This window comes from Sciurus vulgaris (genome assembly GCF_902686455.1).
Source record: "Sciurus vulgaris genome assembly, chromosome: 1".
In the NCBI taxonomy this organism is placed as follows: Eukaryota; Metazoa; Chordata; class Mammalia; order Rodentia; family Sciuridae; genus Sciurus; species Sciurus vulgaris.
In genome coordinates, this window is record NC_136461.1 from 41,696,796 (window position 1) to 41,720,278 (window position 23,483).

At 33.2% G+C, this 23,483-nt stretch overlaps 1 protein-coding gene across 8 annotated transcripts in view; it reads right to left on the reverse strand.

Annotated features, from left to right (window-relative positions):
• The window catches only part of TUT4 (terminal uridylyl transferase 4), a 119,076-nt gene that overhangs the window by 50,261 nt on the left and 45,332 nt on the right, over positions 1-23,483 (reverse strand). For all 8 annotated transcript variants that reach the window (XM_079141988.1, XM_079141986.1, XM_079141987.1 and 5 more), the window contains exons 5-12: positions 18,845-19,022; positions 17,233-17,321; positions 15,920-15,971; positions 13,022-13,091; positions 10,500-10,626; positions 4,399-4,518; positions 4,015-4,227; positions 381-555 (exon numbers count right to left, since the gene is read on the reverse strand). In XM_079141988.1, the coding sequence (XP_078998114.1) occupies positions 381-555; positions 4,015-4,227; positions 4,399-4,518; positions 10,500-10,626; positions 13,022-13,091; positions 15,920-15,971; positions 17,233-17,321; positions 18,845-19,022 (1,024 nt within the window). The remainder of the gene's footprint in view (positions 1-380; positions 556-4,014; positions 4,228-4,398; positions 4,519-10,499; positions 10,627-13,021; positions 13,092-15,919; positions 15,972-17,232; positions 17,322-18,844; positions 19,023-23,483) is intronic.

Genomic DNA, 23,483 nt, shown 5'->3' on the forward strand with positions numbered 1-23,483 from the left:
GTTTCTTCCACAAAAGAAAAGGCTAAAAGGAAACAGAGAGAAGATAACAAAAAGTAACTAATAAGAGGATAACTGAGAAGATCAATTCATTAATTATAGTTTCAGTGATGAAATTATGAGAAAAAGAAGCTATGCCACTATGCCACCCTACACAGTCTCATTAAATGAAATTTTTCAAACTTCAGGACCAATTAATAATTTTCATCTCTTGCCAAGGTAAAATTAATGTTTGGGGGATATAATATAGAACCTTGTTTGTCAAAATCAATTGTTCTTTATCTCAGTCAAGGGATAAAAATATAATAGTTGATCGGATGACAGGTGGCACCAAAAAAAAAAAAAAAAAAAGTCTCCAAATTAAGTACAACACATCATCTCACCTTCAATTGCTATTCGCCTTTTAGGCCAGTTTTTGTTCTCTCTCGTTAAAATATCTTGTATTCGTACACATATGACATATTCCTCCAAAGCAAAATCCAGTGTGTAAAATTTTAGCAGCTCTAGCCATAACTGTCCCAAGGATACCTGATTTGGTGTTTCCAATGTTAAGGGAGACTGAAAGATAAAAAATAATTTTCATTTAGGCTTCACAAAACTATGAAATCAATGACTTTTCAGTTAGAAAAGACCTCAGAAATTGTTTTTAAAAACTAAGGACTGAAATAGTAATTTGTCAAAAATCAACCAGTTTGAGTCCCAGTTTACTGATTCCTAGGAATTTTATTTTCTTTTAATTAAACCAATGATTCTCAACTTTAACTACACATTTGAATGATCTAGTGAGCATTGATGTACACTAATGTCTGAATTTGACACCATTCCCACTCCGAAGAGTCTGATTTAACTGATCTGGGTTATTATACCAGACACTAGGATTTTTAAAGCTTCTTAAAGTGATTCTCATGTACAGCCAAGGTAGCAAACCACTGAATAACTACTATAGCTACTCAATAATTGCCTTTCAAATCTAAGTAAATATCCTGACTTTCAAAAAGTTCCTTCATTCAGACACATTTCTTTAGAACATACTATTCCCTGGAATAAAAATGAGAGTTCACACTTATACATGACGCTTGCCATGCACTATGAAACCAATTCGCTTCTAAGAGTGGCACATATACTATAATACGATTCTATGCACCAGATACTCTAAGGCAAGAATCTGACTCAAGACCACCTGGCTACTGAATCCATGTTGTCCATCATTTTACTATACTGCCACTCAGATAAGATGAGGTCCTACTTCTTAGGCTACTAGAACAGAGAGAGTCAATTTAACAATTACAGTAAAGGTTAGGCTACATGCTAAGATAGAACTCTAAATCTGATAGATCATAACAGAAGAAGTAATATCTGAAATCCAAAGGAATGAGATAGATGAAGACTGGTGAAAAGTGATCACTATGCAGTATAATGGCATGAAACAATCATTCACGCATTCAATTCTATAACTATTTGTTGAGTCCTGACTATGTACCAGGCAATATACTAGGTACTTAGAATATATCTTAGGGAAAAAACCCTAGATCCTTGATCCTAATCAAGTCTATTTTCTAGGAAAAGACAAACATACTTAATAAGTAAATTACATAAGTAACTTAGAAGAAAAGAGCAGAGAAGGTAAGAGCTACGGGGGAAAAGTTAAGATAAAAGGAATAGGAACATGGGACCAAGAGAAGTCACAATGTCAAGTTCAATGGTCAAAATCAGATCTGCTGAGAAGGCATAAACTAATAAGAAGGTATACATGTTCTAAGAATGAGGAACAAATAGAATAAACATACGCAAAGTAAAAGTGTGACTGCCTTTAAAGAGAAAACCATTAAAGTTAGTGTGATAGATTAAGAGTAGAAGAAGAAAACAAAAAGCTATACAGCAAGAACTGTCTGCCTTTTCTATAAGTGAAATGAGGAGCAACTAAAGCATTTTTAGTATAAAAAGTAGGAGGGGTATGACCTGACTTGATTTTTCAGAACCACCATTCAGATTTTTGTGTTTAAAGTAAAGGAAAAGGGTAGACTGCAGGGAAAACTGCTAGAGGAGACTACAGAAATAATCCAAGCCAGAAATGATGATGGCTGCAACAGGAAGTTAACAGTGGAAGTAGTGACAGGTGATCAAATTCCAGATATATTTTGAAGTAGAGATGCCCGAATTTCCTAACAGACTTGATATGGGGTATGAAAGGAAGAGAGGAGTGACTTCAAGGTTTTCTTGTTTGGTTTTGATACTATGGTTTGAATGCAGGGGAACTTTTACCACTGAGCTAGGTCCCCAGCCCCTTTTATTTTTTATTTTGAGAGAGGGCCTCACTAAGTCCCTGCTAAGTTGCTGAGGCTGGCTTTAACTTGTGATCCTCCTGCCTTTGCCTCCTCAGTCACTGGGGTTATAGGCATGTGCCACTGTGTCCAGCACTCAAAGGCTTCAACTCAATGGATGGAGTACCAGCAACTGAGCTGGGAAATCTGCATATGGAACAAATTTAAGGAAAAGGACAGGAGTTCATTTTACACACATTAAGTTTAAGACACCAAAGCAGACACACTATATGGGCAGTTGGATGTACAATTATGGAGTTTGAGAAAGAGGTCCAGCTAGAGATTTAAATTTAGGAGTCATCATTATACAGATGATATTTAAAATCCAAGGATTGGATATGATTATACCAGAAATGTAGACACACAGGGAAAAAAAAAAGGAATATGGCCCAAGCCCTGTAATACTTCAACATTAAAAAATTCAAGAAGAAAAAAGGAGGAACCAAGAAAGGAGACTGAAAAGAAATAACTAGCTACAGGTGTAATGCCTGGAAAGCCAAATGAGGAAACTTTTCTGAGAAGAAGGAAGTAATCAACTGGCAAATGTTGCTAATAAGTGCAAAGAAGATAAAAATTGAGAAATGACCATCGGATTAGCAAAGTGAAGATGACTGACATTAATGACGTTGAGTTTTGGCAGACTTACATGTTAGGGAGAAAGAAAAATTGGAAATAGTGGATACAGATAATTCAAGAAGTTTTATGGCAAAGTGGAGCAAAAGTATAGCTGGGAGGGAAGTGATGTCAAGATTTTTCTTTAAAATGGTAGAATTAAAAGCATGTTTGATTTAACAGAGAATGAAAAACTGGTAATTTAGGAGGAAAAGGGAACACTGCTGGAGTAATATTCTGGAATAAAAAAGATATGGGATTGAATACACTAGATTAAAACACTGGAAGTTCCATTATGAAAGCAGGCACCTAGGCAGAATATGTGACTATAGATGATAAGTGATAATGGTGAGTGTGTAGAAGTTCTCTTCCGATTCCTTCAGTTTTCTCAGTGACATAAGGGGCTGAGAATACTGGTGGTTTGAGAATAGAATAGAATGGTCTAGGAAAGTAGGAGAGATGAATGGAATTAAGAAGTATATCCAGGGAACCATAAATAATTCAGTACAGTTAGAACAATGATTTCCAGAAATGTTCAAACTTCTATAATAATGCTCTGCTGAGGAGCCTAAAATCCAGAGATTGTAGATACAGACTTCTGGAAGACAGAAGTTCTTAAATGTTTACCTTCAATTTTCTAGCACTCAAGATAATGCCTGGCACATAGTAGGTCCTTAATAAATCAAAGTTGAATGATTAAATAAGCAAGCCATCCCCTCATAAAGCAAAGGGGCTTATTTCTCCACCCAATCTGGCAGCAAAATTCCCATATACTGAAGTTTTGGTCAGAGTCAAACTACTAAAGGAAATTTTCTTTGTTTAAATGAAAAAAAAAGATACAAAGAATAACCTTGATAACAACATGATTCAAACAATACAAATCTTCCAAAATGAGGTATAAATTCATTAGAGAATCTCAGTACTAAAAAACTAAACCAGATCAACCCCTCACTTTATAGATGAGGAAAATGAGGCCAAGAGGCTTGCTCAAGGTCAGTGAATCTACTATTCAAATAGCTTCAATTGAAGTTATCACAAATTCTACAGATAGAAAAGCCAAAAACAAAAAACAAAAACAGCTTACTTTGCCATGTTTTTCCTTCATGGCATTACTTTGGTTGTCTGTTTCTGTCTTCTTGGTATCATCTTTTGGTTGGTCTGCCTTAGCTTTGTTTTCCTCAGCAATTGAGTTTTTCTCAGTTGCACTACTTGAATTATATTCCCACTTCACAAACTTCTCTTCTACTATGCCCTTCAGCTGAAAGTCATCCATTCTTTTTGGGTCAAAGCCTTCAATCTATATAAAAAGGCATTCCAAATTGGTAGTGGAAAAATTATTAAAAATAAAAAGTAAAAAAGATGGACAAACAGACAAACCAGAATTCCAGCTTAAAATGTTTGAGTAGAGCACTCTGCAAGAGCAAACTATCCATATACATGCACATACATGTCACACACTGAAGCTTACCCAACTTCCAAGTAAGCAAGGAAGAAGAGGGGGTTTTCTTTGTTGTAGAAAAAACATCACCATTAAAGCAAAACAGTAAGAAGGAATTCCACCATCAGTTTGGGAGTCAATATAGCACAACTGCAAAATCAAAGAGGAAAAAATATTAGCATTTTGTGTTCTTCAACTTACACAATAAAAAAGTAGCTTGTTTTTTCTACCTTGATCACTAAGAAGTTCAAACAACAATGAAAAAAATCTAAGAAATAATCTGAAATCTCATCACCATGAAATAAGTCAGTAATGTGTTAGTGACTATCTTCTTTTCACTTATTTCTCCACATATATAAATGTATATACATATTTCAGTTAAACAGAATCATATTATATATGATGCTTTTGTTATGGACACCTTTTAAAGATTTTTTTTTTAATTTTCTCCCCTCTACTTCTGTTTTAGCATTAACAACCTTCTATGTAATCTTTCATGTCTTTTTCTATACTCAAATTACCATATGCAAATACATATGCATACCTATGTTTACATAAATATAGGGAGAATTTTGTGGGTTTTTGTTGGTTTTACTAAAATAGCAATTACAGACATCTCCCTGTATATTACTTTTTTTTTCTTTTTTGCAGAACCCCAAAGTCAAAAATAAAATTATTCATTTTTTTAAACTTTTATTCATTTATTACATTATCTTCTTTTTCTGACAGTGATTTTTTTAAAAAAATTCTTTTCATACATGTATACAGGGTAATAATGTCTATCTCACAATCTACCATCCTGCCCTTCCCCACAAACCCAACTCCTCCCTGACTCCCCTCTGTACAATCCAAAGTTCCTTCATTCTTCCTTATCCACCCCCACTATGGATCAGCATCCACTATTTTACTCTTCTTAAGAATGCATCAAGAAAGTTCATCTAAGTCAGCATAAATCTAACACATTCTTTTAAATGGTTAAACTTCAGTTTATGATCTAGATAACTACTCAACAGTTCCTCCACTCAAGGACATTCATACACTTTTGAATTTGTGTCACTTCAAACAGTGGCACAATATTTATCTTTACACATAGTTCCCAAATGCTGGTGCATATTTCAATTAGTTATGTTCCCAGGAATATGTTTGCTGAATTTTAAAATATGTCATGTATTTTAATTACCATAGGGTTACTCTCCAATATCACTATAATAATTTCTGGGGCCTGGGGTTGTGGCTCAGTGGTAGAGCACTTGCCTAGCATATGTGTGAGGCCCTGGGTTCGACTCTCAGCACCACATATAAATAAATGAATAAAATAAAGGTCCATCAACATCTAAAAAAGATATTTAAAAAAAAAAGTATTTCTGTTGTTTTCATTAACATGAGTGAACACACTCCTTCCAACACGATTATCAACTTAAAAATTGTGGATGGGACAGATGAGATGCAATATTTAGCAGTTACTTCAATTTGCATGTCCTTAACCTTAAGAGAAAAATTATGCAATTTTCATGTTTATTAATCATTTGGATTTAAAGTTTTCTGAATTACCTATTAAATCTTTTGTCAGTTCTTCTATTTTCGTACACTATGTATGTTTACTTGTAGACAAAAACCCTTAATTGCTGATCACTTAAAATATGCTATTTTTCCTCAATCTACTGTTTTTCTTTTAGCATTATTTAGTGCATAACTTCTAGTTATCCTATCATGGCAAAAAGTTCTCCCAAACCCACAGTTTACATACACACACTCCTAAATTGTCTTCTAAATTTTAAAAACTTCATTTAAGTGGAATTTATTTTTCCATTTTGTATGCTAAGGATCAAACATTATTTTCTTCCAGAAAGATACAGTTGTGACTTGCCACCCTTTATTAAATCATTATAATTTCAACACTGAAATAAAATCTCTTCTTTCATTACCAAAATCTTATATACATAGGATCTACTTCAGGGCATTCTACTGTGTTCCACCAATTTATTATCTATTACTATGCCAATGGTATTTACTCAAGCAGATTTATAGTGATATATTAGGTTCCCCTTTATCATTCCTCTTTTTGAATTCTTTTGGCTACTCTCAGATAGTTATTCTTCATTTTTATTATGCTCTTTACCCCACTAATAATTCTAATTGGAAACACTGTACATATGAAAATTAATTAAAGCACTTTTTTTTTACATTTAAGGCATACCATCACCCTATTCAAAAACTTGGTATCTAAATTTTCCATAAACTTAGGAGTTGTCAATTACTCATATTCCCTCAACTTTCACATCCAATACATCTGCAAGTCCTATTTCCAAAATTTAGACCACCTCTCCCTAATTTCCTGCATATCTACTCTAACCTAGCACAAATTATCATGATCTCTGGCCAATATATCAAAACAGACTGTCCACTGGACTCTGTTTCTGTTCTTTAACCCTAGAGTGATCTTTACAAACATAAATCACATCAAGTTGTATGCTGTTTTCTTACTGCCATTAATATATCCAAAATTTTTCACCTCAGAAATTGACCTTAACTCCTACAACTTTCACCCACACTCACTTCACCTCACCACTTCTGTCTTCCTTTTTGCACCTGAAAGATCATTCCCATCTTAAAGGCTCTGCATTAGCTATCCTGTGAAGGCTATTCCATCAGATTTTAACATGGCTGGTTTGAACTTAATTATCAATTTCTCAAAGAAATTTTCCATAACCATCCAGAATAATATCACTCTTTTATTATATCATCTCATTTTTAGAGCAGTAAACTCTACCAGATATTACATTACTTATGCATTTGTGTACTATCTGATTCTTCCAAAAGTATGTAAGATCCATAACAGCAAGGCTTTGTATGCTTTGTTAGATAGTGTTCCCACCCACTGGAACAATGTCTTAGGGCACACAGGCCTCTAACAAATGTTTGCTGAACGGACAGATTTCTTCAGGATAATTTTTTTTTTTTTTTTTACCATTCAATAACATTTCTTCCTGTAACTTTCTTATTAAAATTATTTCTTAGTATTTTAAAACTTCTGTTACTGTCATCAAGGTAATACTTATCCTTGTTTTCATTCTATCATGTTTTATAGCAGAGAAAACCTATTTATTTTTGTGTACTTATCTTGGATTTAATAATCATACCAAATTCACTTATTAATCCTAGTTGTTTGTTTTTTGTTTTTTTGGTACACCAGGGATTGAACCCAGGGGCACTTAGCCACTGAGCCACACTCCCAGCCCTTTGTTTATTTGTTTGTTTTGTTGAGCCAGGGTCTTAATAAGTTGCTGAGGCTGGCTTTGAATTTGCAATCCTCCTGCCTTGTCTCCTGAGTGGCTAGGAGTACAGGCATTCACCACCATGCATAGCTAATCCTAGTAGTTATTTACTAGGGTTTTCTAGATATACAATTATATTATGAACAAAAGGATATTTTTATAATTTTTATAATTTTTCAAATACTGACATTTCCCTCTTTCACTGCATTTTCTAAAACTTCCAAAACAGTATACAAAATCATAGTGAACCATGTCAAAGCAATTCTCTGTATAGAATGTTTGTTTTGTAAATAGTCTTTATTTTAACCAAAAATTCCTTTTAAACCCTTTCTGTTTTCTTACTGCCATTAATATATCCAAAATTTTTCACCTCAGAAATTGACCTTAACTCCTACAACTTTCACCCACACTCACTTCACCTCACCACTTCTGTCTTCCTTTTTGCACCTGAAAGATCATATAAAAACTGTCAATGGATTTTTTTTTTTTTTAACACATCAGACATCCCACAGAACAACAAGATTAAGGAAGCTTAAGAGAAAGCCCTTAAAATTCAAGGGTCACTTTTTCTTTTAGATACCAAATACTACTGAAAAAAAAAAAAAATGCAGTTTTTACATTAATCATAGCTCAGAGTCCGGTAACTTGATTATAATGGATTGTTTCCTATTACTGAAACACAAAGAATGTAAGTACTTTAAAAAGAGAGCCAGAATATAATCAAATGTAATCTCATGATCTTTCTGCTACTGACATAGTTTTTCCTTTTTTAAATTAGTGTCCAGTGGATGTACATGAAGGTGTGATTCACTGTAGTATATTCATATTATGTACATAGGCATGTTGGGTCAACTTCATTCCACTGTCTTTCCCTATCCCATTCCTCTTCCCTTCCCTTCATTCTCCTTTGTCTTCTTCACTGATCTTTCTTCTATTCCCTACCCCCCTTATTTTGGATTAGCTTTTGTATATTAAAGAAAACATTTGACCTTTGACTTTTTGGGACTGGCCTATTTCATTTAGCATGAGTCAGTGCAGGCCATATATCCCATCTCATTTAGCATGAGTCTCCAGTTCCATCCATTTACCAGTAAATACCATAAAGTCATTCTTTTTTATGGCTGAGTAATACTCCGCTTGTCTATATATACCACATTTTCTTTATCCATTCTTCTCTTGAAGGGCATCTAGGTTGGTTCCATAGCCCAGCTATTGCAAATTGTGATGTGGCTGCATCACTGTAGTATGTTGATTTTAACTCTTTTGGATATAGACTGAGGAGAGGGATAGCTGGGTCATATGGTGGTTCCATTCCTAGTTTTTTGAGGAATCTCCACACTGCTTTCCAGAGTGGTTGCATCAATCAGGAGTTCCACCAACAATGTATGAGTATACCTTTTTCCCCATATCCTTACCAACATTTACTGTTATTTGTATTCTTGATAATTGCCATTCTGACTGGAAGAAGATGAAATCTCAGAGTTGATTTAATTTGCATTTCTCTAAATTGTTAGAGATGTTGAACATTTTTCATGTTTTTGTTAACCATTTGCATTTCTTCTTTTAAGAAGTGTCTGTTTAGTTCCTTTGCCCATATACTGACTGGGTCATTTTTTCAGTGTTGAGTTTTCTAGATGTCAAGTATTCTAAAAAAATCAATTCTTATATTAATCACAAAAAATACCCTCAGAGTCAGGAAACTTGACTATAATGTACTATTACTGGAATGCAAAGAATATTTATTTATTTAAGTACCAGGGACTTAACACAAAGGTGCTTCATCACTGAGCCATATTCCCAGCCCTTTTTATTTTTTTATTTTTGAGAGCAAGGCTTAATAAATTGCTTAGGGCCTCACTAGAATTTACTCATTATTATTCTAATAAGTGATCACTAATCTCTGTCTGGACATCTGGATTGATACTGGCAATTACCGCTCCCTTCCTACCCCCACACCAAAGAAATCAACATAAGGTAACTAAAGCATTTAGAAATACAAATTAATTCTAATTTAGGAACCTTGGATAACTAATCCTCAGCTATTGCCCAATCAGAAATTGCAGCACATGATTAATGATTTAGGGAAAAGAGAATGCCCTGAGACAAAGATTGGAAAAACTAATATACCAATAGTAGAATCTTAACTGATATACCATATCTTAAAACCTTATAATTTTAACTTATAATATGAATGAAAACTTGAGCCTCATATATTAAGATAAGAATAAAGTATGCCATTAAAAATTCTACATACACCAATAAGTATATGCTGTATCCCCCAAGCCACAGTTTCACTTTCCACAGTTTTAGTTACCCACAGTCAATGGTGATCAAAAAATATTATACAAAAAAATTCTAGAAATAAAAAAACGCATTGGTTTTGTCAGGCACAGTGACACACATTCATAATTCCAATTACTTGGGAGGCTAAGGTAAGAGGATCACAAATGTGAGACCAGCCTGGGCAACTTACCCCATTTCAAAATAAAAATTTTTGAAAAGAACAGGGGATACCAGTGGTAGAGCACTTGCCTCACAGGTGCCCCTGGGTCCAAGTCCCAGTAGCACAAATAAAAAATTTTTTAAACTCATATAAGTTTTAAATAACTTTCATTACATTATATCATTATAACTGCTCTCTTTTACTATCATTGTTGTTAATCTTTATTGCCTTATTTATAAATTAAATTTATGTCTACAAAAACTTTATTCTCCCATAAATTGGAGTTAGTCACACCACTTTTGTCTGGCACAGATAACTATTTTGTCCCACATTATGATTTATGTTTCACTTCAGTATAAGGAAAAGCCTGTCTTATTTTGAAGATTAGGTTCTTTTCTTTCCATTCCACTTACCTTAGCCCAGTATCGAAAGGCTAACACCAAGGGAATAAAGACAGGTTCCATTTTGCCAAGAGCAGCAAGTAAATCAGTAGTGAGACATGCCATATCGTTTCCTGCACTCACTCTACAAAGTAAACCACTGTGAAAGAGAAAAAAAAAAACCAAATTTTACTGTATTAATGTCCTAAAAAGCAGAATACTTCAAATCCTGTGGTTACACTTTTTAGCTACCATATTTTAATTTCTAAAAGTTATAGTAAAAACAAATGTTATCATAAAATTAAAGGTAACTGAAAACTATATATATCATTACTAAGTTCTATATAAATTAGAGTAGGATGTTTTTAATCTTGTGCCCTTTAGAAACAAAACCTCACTTAGTATTTAAGTTCATGAAAAATAAATTCCAAAAGGAACATTAAGAATCACCAAACTGGGCAGGGTTGTTGCTCAGTGGTAGAGTGCTTGGCTAGCACGTGTCAGGCACTGGGTTCAATTCTCAGCACCACACACAAATAAATAAAACAAAGGTCCATCAACAACTAAAAAAGAAAGAATCACCAAAATTTACCAGGTATGGTGGTGCATGCCTATAATCCCAGCAGTTCAGGAGGATGAGGCAGGAGAATTACAAATTCAAAGCCAGTCTCAGCAACTTAGTGAGGCCCTAAGCAACTTAGCAAGGCCTGTCTCAAAATTTAGAAAAGTAATAAATAAAAAGGGCTCAGTGGCTCAGTGTTTAAGTGCCCCTAGGTTCAATCCTGGTACCACCACCCCAAAATAAAAAATCACCAAAATTTGATTGATAAAACAGAAAGGACATTGTCTCTTCAATGGCAAAGTAACAAAGTAGCACAACATACTTCCTAGTTCATTCTTTTTGCTTTGAACTGATATAAACAAAAGATAAAATACTGAACTGACTAGCTACACTTCTTGACTCTATCTTTTCCTATCCAAACTTTCATTATTTTACTGGTATGTTATTTTCAGATTAAAGATCAGCCATCAAGATCACTGTGCATGCTGTCTCATGCCTGTAATTCCAAATACTGAGGAGGTGGGAGAAGGAGGATTATAAAGTTGAGGTGAGCCTGGGCAACTTAGCAAGACCCTGTTTTCAAAATAAATTTTAAAAAGGGGTAGCAACATAGCTCATTGGTAGAGTGCTTACTTAGCATGCAAAATACCCTGGATTCAATCCCCCATGCCAAAAAAATATTAGACAGATTTACTAATTTATTAGCCCACAAGTTATATGTAAATGAAAATAGGAGTCACCTTAAATCAGATGAAACAAGTGTACTGGAGATATTTTGGGGACACAGATAAAAATGAATCTGAAACTGCCATGCAGAAGCAATTTAATACATGTGAAAGAAAACACTAGAAAGCAGATTGCCTCTACTTCATTTCTGGTTTTCCCCTAAGTGATATGAATCTGGACAAATGCTTAACCCCTCCCAGCCTCAATTTTCTAATTTAAGAAATAAGGAAGGAGAGCCAGGTGCAGTGGTGAAAAGTGTAATCCCAATAACTTAGGAGCTGAGATAGGAGGATTTCAAGTTTGAGGTCAGCCTCGGCAATTGAGTACGACCCTCAACAATTTAGTGAGACCCTGTATCAAAATAAAAAATAAAATAGGGCTGGGGATACAGATCAATGATACAGCACCCCTGGGTTAGGAAGGAAGGAGGGAGTGAAGGAGGAAAGAAGGAAAGAAGAAAAAGGAAAAGGAAAAGGAAAGGAAAAAGAAAAAAATAAATAAATAAGGTAAACTAGATCTCCAGAGGAGACAATTCTAGATTGAATAAGGAAATATAACAATCTTAAAATGTAAGAAAAATAAGTTAATAATCAATTAAAAAATACTATTTCTGTATTATTTTCATGTCATCCACATTCACCTCCAATAGCATTATTTCAGCTTCCTTTTTCAAAGGCACTTTGCCCTCTCAGTCCTATAGAACCCCATCTGATGAGAAAGTCTTCAATGACTCATTCATTTCAGTGAACTAAAACTAGATTCTAATACACAGTAAGATTCTTTTTCTTTTTTTAGTTGTTGATGGACCCTTATTTTATTCATTTATTTATATGTGGTCCTGAGGATCGAACCAAGTGCCTCACAATGCCTCACACGTGAGGCAAGCACTCCATCACTGAGCCACAAGTCCAGTCCCACAGTAAGATTCTTAACAAGAGGCTCTTTCTTAAGAAGAGGCTGTATCCCTAGAATAATGCAGTACCTACATATAAATAAGTGCTTAATATTGTTAGGTGAGCTAATAAATCTTGAGAAAAAAAAAATAAAAGTTTTGCCTAGAGTGTTTTATTTTCCAGTGTCTGGTAATTCTACTTCTTGCTCACATGCATTTGGTAAGCTTGTTATTTTTAATTAATAGAAACAGTGTAATCATATTAATCCCTGGAGAAATATAAAACAAAAATCTTCTCTTGGAGATGTTCACTACAAATCTGGTTGTTGGTTTTTGGTTTTCTTAATATTTTATTTTCCCTTCATTGTTACCAACCTTTTCTGATCTTTGCACATCACAACAGGAACTTTAGCGTGAAAATCAGATTCCACATCTACATATAATACTAATAAGAGAAAAAAAAAAAGTAAGCTAATGTCAACATCTCTAAAGTATTTATTCTATAGTAAACATTAAGTAAAAGTTTCCTTCTAAAAATCACTCTTATTGCTTCTGTGGGATAATTCACTCTTCTCATTATGAGCATCAACCCAACAGAATCTCTTACCTCTCTTGGTGTCATTTGCTGTATATCACAAACCACAGGTATAGTCCCAAATACTGTCCGAAAATTACAATCACCTTAAGAGGAAAGGTCTTAACATCCCTAAAAGTTTGAATATTTCCAAGTAAGTATATAAAGTTGTTAAAACTTCAGAGATATAGCAAAGAAAGGACACTACTTACTTCTGAGGGCTATTTCCACAGGAATCACAAAATGAAGACCCATGGTGCTTTAACAGCTTAGTTCATGTTAATTAACCTGTGTAAGTACAAGCTAACTCTGCTGGCCTGTTAATGTATGAATGGTCTGCCTAATCAAAGCTCCTAACACTGGACTAACACAATGAAGTACCTTTCCACCTCCTTCCGTAAGTCTTTTTCTATACCTCCATGGTAGGCCCCATACCATAAATGTCTAATTCAAGTAAAGATAGATGGATTACCATTATTTCATTTCAAATTCAAAGAAAGACTTTCAGTAGTACTTGTTGGAATAATTAATTTAAAAAACGTGCTTAAGAACTGTATATCAGAAATTTCATTATGCATGTGACAAGGAGGAAGAAACAAAGAGGTCAATAAGGGGTTTGAAACATAAATACAGAAACAAGTCCTAAGATCTCTAGAGGATATAATGAAAATATAAAGGAAGACATAACTGAATAGATTTTAAAATCAAGACTGGGTTTTATAAACTTGAATTATATGACTTAAGATGATCTACTCATGTATTTTAGTAGAAAAAATATACTTTAAACATTTATTATTTATTATTTATAATAGGTTAGCACTCTCCAGAGATAAAGCTATCTCTTATCTGCAATATCCTTTTAAGTTTTTGTGTAATTAAAAACATTTAGTAACAAAAAAAATACATTAAAATACCTTTACAGGATAAACTATACCAAACTCTTTAAAAACTAATTTCCACCAGGTACAGTGGCACACACCTGTAAATCCCAGTGGCTCAGGAGGCTGAGGTCAGTGGACTGTGATTTCAAAACTAGCTTTAGCAACTTAAGGAGGCCTTAAGCAACTCAGCAAGGCCCTTTCTCCAAATGACATACAAAAAAGGGCTGGGAATGTGGCTCAGTGGTTAAGTGCTCCTGAAGTCAATCCCCAGTATCAGAAAAAAATAAAAATAAAAAAATAATTTCTGCCAAGTACTTTTTTAAAAATATTTTTTAGGTGTTATTCCAGGTACTTTTGATTCATAAAATTTAATATAATAACAGCAGCTGCTACAACAAAAGGTTAAAAATAGGTTATTGTACACCAGGCACTTTTCTAAGCTATGGTTTAATCCATTTCATGTTCTCAACAACTTCACCAAAAAAGATACTGCCATTTAAGTGCTGAGAAAACTGAAGTATTAACACTGAAATAAATTGCCAAAAGGCAAACAACGAAGAAGTGGCACAATTAAACTTTGAGCCTGGCAAGTCTGGACCTGGATCCTGAGCTCTTAAGCATTTACTTAATAATAAGAAAAACAGGCGCTATAGGTGTTTCTCAGTGGTAGTGTTTACCTAGAATGCAAAAGGATCCGGGTTCCAGCACCAAAGTCAGAAAACAAAAACAAACAAAACAAAAGCAGTAAATAAAAACCAAGAAAATAATCTACTAGACTATAATATATAATTTGGGCTTGGTTTGAGACACGAGTATTGTTTTTAAATTTTACTTAGAAGTGTTTTTACCTATATCAAATGACCTCAACAAAAGCAATCTAGATGGAAAAGGCACACATAAAATTGGTATGATTCAGTTGATGTAACAAATTATCAAATTAATATAATTGTTTTCAGTGGGAAAAACATATATATCCAATGCATGCACACATTTTTATTCCAAGTCTCTCCTTAACCTTCCTTCATCAATAACCTCCTAATTATTATAGGTTTTCTTGTCTTTACACATGAAATGCCCATAACACAGTAGTCCCTCCCTTATCTATCTGCAGGGAGTACTTTTTAAAACCCCCAGTGAATATCTGAAACCACACATAGTACTAAACCTTATAAATACTATGCTTTTTTTCCCACACATTCCTCTGACAGTGTAATTTATAAATCAGTCACAATAATAGATTAGCAATAATAACTAATTACAAAATAGAACAATTATCGCAATATACTATAATAAAAGTTATATGAATGCAGACTCTCTTGGGTGCAAGTTACTGCAACAGGTGATAAACTAATAACCAAGACAGCCACTAAGTAACTAATGGGTGGATATAGTTACTCAAAATAGCACTAGATTTAAAACTTATGAATTGTTATTTTTAGAATGTTCCACTTAATATGCAGATCATGTTTGACTGCAAGTTAACCATAATCAAAGAAGGCAAACCCATGGAAAATAAAACTGCAGATAAGGGAAACCTACTATATTCAAAGCTAGTATTTTTTTTTTTTTAATTACCTAAAATGCAGCAGCTTTTTCTATATCAATTTTAATGTGGTACCTCCGACATAGAAATTGGTAAATTATATTTTCTGGTACACCAATTAAACAAATATATAAAAAGACATATTCATCAATCCATATATAAGAGTGACTCAAACATGCTGGCAGTTTTAGTTTTAATTTGGTTACCTATATATAACCAACACATTGCATATACCTTTAAAAAGACAAATTTAAAAAGAAGAAAAAGAAACTCACCATTATTTTTTAAGATTCCAAGCACTTGTATCAAAAGATCTGGATGATTCATCTAAAAAATTTAAACTTAAATCAATACATTAATTTCACAGTACAAGTAACAGAACATTAGAGAAAACTCAACTTCATTAAAGAATAACATTTAAATAAAATTATGTCCTGTATTTTAAAATATGAAAACAGAATACTGTTTTTACTTTTATGTTCAACAAACTTTGGAGGTAGGGTGCTGGGGATCAAATCCAGGGCCTAGCACATGCTAGACCCTACCACTAAGCTATCCCTACATCTCACTTATGTCAATAAATCTTTTTTAAAGAAATAGAATATAATAAATGTAGCACTAATATTCTAGAAACACTCCTAAAATTAATGGGTTCTCACACCAAGAAAAGGTTCTAAAATTCTACAGCAAAAACAAGTGAAAAAGAAACAACTTTACTTTAATGACTATTTATTAAAGTAAGAACTTAATAGTACAAAGACAACTGGAAGCATGGCCAAAACGCTTAGAATAAAGTACCATTTACTATAACAAGCTTATCAAATGCTTAAAGGATACTTTGTTACTATTTAAAAGTCTTTAATAATCACAAATTAGTTGTAAATACATCAGGTTAAAAATTTTAAAACCAAGTTTTCACCAAAATCAAACTTCCTTGAGCAAAAACATTTAAAATTTTCAAACATATAATTTTGATTATTCTAAATGTTTTATGTCAATAAATAAGCAATGTTATTAGCAATGCTAACCAATATTGACGTCGTCACTAATGATAACAGCTACTAATCCAAAGTATCCATTGTGTACCAGACTATATATCTATATGAATGAATATATGCGAGGGGAAGGGAGAGGGAAGAAGAAATTTCCAACAGTAGTGTTTAAGTCATTATATATAAATAATTTAATATAAAAGCTATTATCCCTGTTTTTGAAATGAGGAAACTCAGACCCAAAGTCAAGTAGTAACATGCTCTTTGCAGTCAATATTTGAACCCAGATGTCTGGTTTCAAAATTCTTCACTTTCTACAGTGCTTCAGAAGTAATAACTATTTATGATATTCAAATAAAAGCCCTTGCCCTTTTATTGTCTTCCTCTGCTGCTTCCTTTCCCCCCATCCCATATATATTTTTTTACCTCCTCTAATGTCTGAAACTTAACAATAATTTCCAAAAGCACTGTTTAATCATAGAAACACACTACAAGCCAGAGTTTTATACTCCTTTACCCCTTCTCTAAAAAAATTATCTGTTAAAATTACATAGTACTGTTAAGATTAACAGGAAAGGTTCTTTTTGAGTACTTACCTTGGGAGGAAATTTTATATCTATATTAACATCACTACTTTTTAGAGCAAACCTAGTCAGAGATGAGCCATACAACCTAAGTGAACATTCTGTAATAAAGGGAAAAAAATGAAATCATGAAACTATGTACAAATATGGGAGTTCTAAAAAACAGAAGAAAAATGCGTATACTTCAATTCTGTGTCTTTCATTTCTAATACAAAGTTTATATAAGAATGGCACCCTTTCTAATATCTATAAAATAATAAAAATATTTCCTAATTTTGGGATACAGGTATAGAGTGGGGACAGAGAATTTACTCATAAAAGTTCAGTGTTCAAATGAAATTTCAGTTAAAGTTTATTTAGGAATGGCTGAGAATATGTTTATCATTCAATATACAACAGTACCAAATGTACTAACCTAGCTACAGTTATAATGTCACGAACTACATTTATTTATTTTTAGATACTTTTATAAATATAAGAGATGGCACTTTAGGGAAAGGATCATAGGCATTCAGTGCAAATGTTTTTTAAAAATACAAAGTGAAACCGTCAATTGATGTTACGAATCTAAAACAAAACACTTTGTAGCTCTCAAGAGTTGACAGAACAAAATAAATAAAAACACCACTGCGTACACTACCCACATACATCTTTCTCAGACTATCAAAAAAAAAAAAAAAAAAAAAAAAAAGAAAGAAAGAAGGAAAACTGTAATGTAACAAGGTACATTTTTAAAGGATCTCACCAGAGCGCAAGATGAAAATAATGTGTGTGGTTGGTACTGATTAGATAGGTGGTTTTATTTCTTAAAAGTTTATACTCAGTTGTATATATAAAAATCTACTTCTCAAACTTGCAAAATGTCAGAAAGTCATTCAAGTCATTAAAATCATAAAAATTCATGTCTATTCCCATAATAATATTGAATTATTTTATACATAATTTCAATTAGGATTCAATGTATTATTTATGACAAAAAACAGAAGGAAATAATCTTTTTCTATTTTTTAATTTTAATTTTCTATTATTTCTTATGAATCTCACAATGGATCTATTTAATTTATCAACTGTCCAAAAGACCTTTTGATGGTAAGAAATGAGTCTTTACTTACAATATACATTTAAACCAAAAATTAATGCAAAAAAAAAACAAAAAACAAACCAATGGTATTGGCTAAGGAAATAGTCCACAGATAAATGTCCAAAATAAAACTGACCTGATACCCTCTTGCACCAAAAAAACCTTTCTCTAAGGTCCTTCCTTAAATTAATTTTTTCCTACCATCAGTCAATAGGAATTTTATTCAGTGACTTACAACAATATTTATACTGGAAATAATACAACTTTTTAAAAAGTCCATTCATAAAACAATAATACTGGGAAAATAATATAAAACAGGTGATCACTAAGAAATTATCAATATTTGGCATTTTTAAAATCATTTTTCTCATTACAAAATTATGCCGTTAAATTCTCAATTCTTTTTTGAAATATCTTTCTCACAAAAAGTTATTCATAAAACAAATTCATGTACTTTTAAGAAGGAAAATCATAAATTTACCTTAGTTCAAGAGGAAGCACATTGTTTTTTGATCTTAAAAATTAAATATAAAAAGTTTGTACCTGGTAAAAATGTTGTTATAACCTTTGACATTTCCTTCACAATTTCCTGACGTACTCTGAGGTCATCATCTGTTATTCCTTGTTCTTTTGCTAATTCAACAACTGCAATACTTAAAGCAGCCAAGTGGGCAGGGGAAGGAGGTGGCAGAGAACGAAGTTCACTCTCTTCCTGTTTTTCCTAGTAGTGTAATATTTCACAACAATAACAAAAAAGTTTTTAGTTTAATGTCCTTATATTTAGGAAGGAAGAAGTAATAAGTAAAATATTCACCTTCTATGCATCATATATAAGGCACCTACAATACGGAAGTCAACAAGAGGCACAGATACTTCTGCTTTTGTGAGGCAGGATATAAGGAATGAGAGGTGCTGTGGAAAGATTTTATTTATTTATTCATTCATTCATTCATTCATTCATTTATTTATTTATTTATTGTGGGGGGAGTATCAGAGATTGAACTCAGGGACACTCAACCATTGAGCCACATTCCCAGCCCTATTTTGTATTTTATTTAGAGGCAGGGTCTCACTAAGTTGCTTAGTACCTCACTTTTGCTGAGGTTGGCTTTGAACTTGAGATCCTCCTGCCTCAGCCTCCAGAGGCACTGAGATTACAGGCATGTGCCACCACATGCAGCTTAATTTTTTAAAAAAATTTTCTACTGTACTATTTGCATAAATTCTGAAATTCCATGTCAAAGTCATCATAAGTTAAACAGCTGATGATTTTGTTGTAGGCAAAAAGATAGACTTTCTTAAGGTACAGCAGGTCTTCAATCATATCTGATCAACACAGATGGTCTCAGGTCAAATAGTCCTAGGAAAACTCCACTATCATATTTGATACACTGCCTACTATTTACAATTGATTATTCTGTCATTTTATCCAATGTTGGCAAAATGGTCAAAAAAGGACCTCTATTCTCCTAAAACTCTGAAAGTCAAACTAAACGAAGGAGCTAAGAAGGACTATATTACATATGCACAATGACTTTTATCAATTATTTTTCAGGTGATTAAAAAATGCTAATTGCAAAATTTCATAAAACAGGAAAATACAAAAAAAAAGAAAAATCACCCACAATCTCACATTCTACTACCTCCATTTTTTAACATAACATCATTTCATTTCTTTTATTTGCTGTTATAACACAGGAACTTTCTGTTAACAATTTTTAGTCAAGACATAGAGCTCCCATCAGATATATAACCAAAACTAACTGCCTCCCTCCTTCCCCAAATATAGTTAAACAAAGACCCTGGTCCATTCCTAATTTCACTCATTGTTACCATGTTCAGTTTTAACACAAGTAAAGCTTACTTCAGGGACAGAATTATCAAATGTAGTGAATTAGTCAACCTCATTTTTTAAGTTTCTGAGACCATTTCTGCAACTCTTAATTATAATCTAAGGCTTGGATAAGTATCTAAGTTTTCAGGACTATGTTTTAGGATTCACTCAAAGGATTAATAGCAACATACTTAATGAAAAAAAGAAGACATTATACACATGCTACAAAATTATGTCTATATATATATATGGAATTACCACAAAATGCTCTGAGTTATATTGCCAGAGTTTCAGGAAAATGAAAACATAAAAGAATCAAGGAACATATTTTTCTATCAATGCTATGAATACACCTATGCTACTTCCTTTAAAATATTCCATCAAATATTTTCACCTGATATCATTTATCATCTTTATATCCTCCTGATATTCTTATACTATCCTCTGACACAAATATTACCAATAAAATCCCTGTCCCTATGTAACTTACATTCTAGCTAAGAGGAAAATATAATAGACAAACAGGTATCATGTCAGGTAGTGGTATAAGAAAAAAATAGAACTGGGTACAAGGCTACAGAATGATGGGAAGGAGGCACTGTTTCAGAACAGTGCAGACAAAAGAAGGCCATTCTGAACACATAACACTTCAACAGAGACCTGAATGAAGTGAAAGAGTGAGACGTTTACATTTCTGGGGAAAGAGCTCTCCATACAGTATAAATGGCATCTGAGGTGAGAAAGTCCCTAATCCTATTTGGGGCTGTGCTTGATGGTGAATTCCTGATGAATTCCAGGAAGAATTACTTTAGGCTAGGAAAATTTGTCCTAGAGGCAAAAAGTCTTCTATTTAATCTCCCATTTTCAATATTCAGATTTTCATCTCATTCTCCATACTGCTACACTTTATTCTCCTGTTTAAAAACTTCATTAAACCTTCAACAAAATACTTCTAAATCAAATTTAGAAGAACTATACAAGCTGGGCATGACGGTGCATACCAGTAAGAGCAACTCGGGAAGTGAAGGCAGGAGGATCTCAAGTTTGAGGACAGCCTCAGCAACTGAGTGAGGTACTAAATGACTTAGTAAGACCCTGTTTCAAAATATAAATAAATAAATAAATAAATAAATAAATAAATAAATAAAATAAGCTGAACACGAAGGCAGGAGAATCAAGAGTTCAAAGCCAGCTTCAGCAAAAGCAAGGCTCTAAGTAACTCATACCCTGTCTCTAAATAAAATACAATATAGAGTTGGGGATGTGACTCAGTGGTTAAGTGCCCCTGAGTTCAATCCCCAATGCCTTCCACCAAAAAAAAAAAAAAAAAAAAAAAAAAAAAAAAAAAAAGAACTGTATACCATGACCAAGTGAGATTTAGTCTTGAAATGCAAGGATGGTTCAACATACAAAAGTGATCAATGTAATTATGCCTTATTGACAGAATGAAGTGGATAAAAACTCACATGATGATCTCAACTGATACAGAAAATGTATCTCACAAAATTCAATACCCTTTTGTGGCAAAAACACTCAACAAACTAAAACTTAAAGACCTCAACATAGCAAAAGCCATATATTAAAAACTCATAGCTAATATCAATGGTGAAAGATTTAAAGCAGGAGCAAGGCAAGGATGCCTATATCCTTCTTTGCAGATGATATAACTTTATATGTAGAAACCCTAAAATTTACATACCCACATGATAAGAAAAAAATGCATTCAGCAAAGCAGCAGGATACCAACTCAACATGCAAAAATCAACTGCATTTCTAAACATACACAATGAACAACCTGAAAGGAAATTAAGAAAACAATTCCATTTACAATACCCTCAAAAAAATAAAAAATAAAAATAAAAACTGTTGCAACCAAAGAAGTGGAAGACTCACTCATAAAAAGAAAACTATAAAACATTGCTGACAGAAACTAAAAGAGGCAAACATTCTATGTTCATACATTGGAAGACTTAACATTGTCAAAGTGTCCATATTTCCCTAAGGTATCCTACAGAATCAGTGCAATCCCTATCAAAATTCCAATGAGTTTTTTTTTTTAACAGAAATAGAAAAATCAACCCTAAATTTCACATGAAATCTCAAGGGACCCCCAAATAGCAAAAACAATCTTGAAAAGCAATGCTGGAAGACTCACATTTCCTAGTTTCAAAACTTACTAAAGAGCTACAGCAATCAGAATAGTATGATTCTGGCATAAAGACAGTCACACAGACCAATGAAATAGAATGGCCCAGAAATAAAGCCTCACACATATGGTCAAATGATTTCTTTTCTTCTTGTCTCCCCACCTCCAGTACTAGGGATTGACCCAGGGCATCATGCACGCTGGCAAGCATAGCACCACTGAACCGTATTCCCAGCCCCTCAAATGATTTCTTGGGACTGGGGATATAGCTCAGCTGGTAGAGTGCTCGCCTTGCATGCACAAGGCCATAGGTTCAATCCCCAGCACCCAAAAAAAAAAAAAAAAAAGATTTCTTGATCAGGGTGCCAAGGTCATAAAATGGGGAAAGGATAGTCTTTTCAACAAATGTTCCTGGGAAACTGAATACCAAAATGCAAAAGAATGACTTTCCATCATACCCTACACCTTACTCAAAAATTAACTCAGAACAGATCCATGACCAAAACGTTAAGACCCAAAACTATAAAACTCTTAGAAAAGAAGGAAAAATCCTCATGACACTAGGTGTAGTGATGATTTCTTAGATATGACACTAAAGGCACAGGCAACAAAAGAAAAAAAAGACAAACTGGAATGCATGATAATTTTAAACTCCTGACCATCAAAATATACCATTAACATAGTAACAAGTCAACTCACAGAACAGGAGAAAGTACTGGTAAATCATGTTTGACAAGGGATTAATATCCAAAACACGAAGAACACTAAATAAATTCAACACTAAGAAAACAACCCAACTCAAAAGTGGGGTAAAGGACTTGATTAAACATTTCTTCAAAGAAAATATGCAAATGGCCAATATACACATGAAAAGATGCTAAATATCATTAAACATTAATGAAATGTAAATCAAAAGCATACCTATCAGGATAGCTAGTATGAAAATTTTAAAAACACAAGAAAACAGAAAACAACAAGAGCTGGTGTGTTTGTGGGAAAATTGGAGCCCTTGTGCACTGCTGGCAGGAATGCAAAATATGCATCATTTCTATAATATGAAAAATAGTATGGCAGTTGTTCAAAAAACACAAATTTACCATTTGATTCAGCAATTCCGAGTTTGAATACATACAAAAAAGAAATGAAACCATTATTCACAATAGCCAAAAGGTAGAAAACAGTCCAAATGTCCACTGTGGATA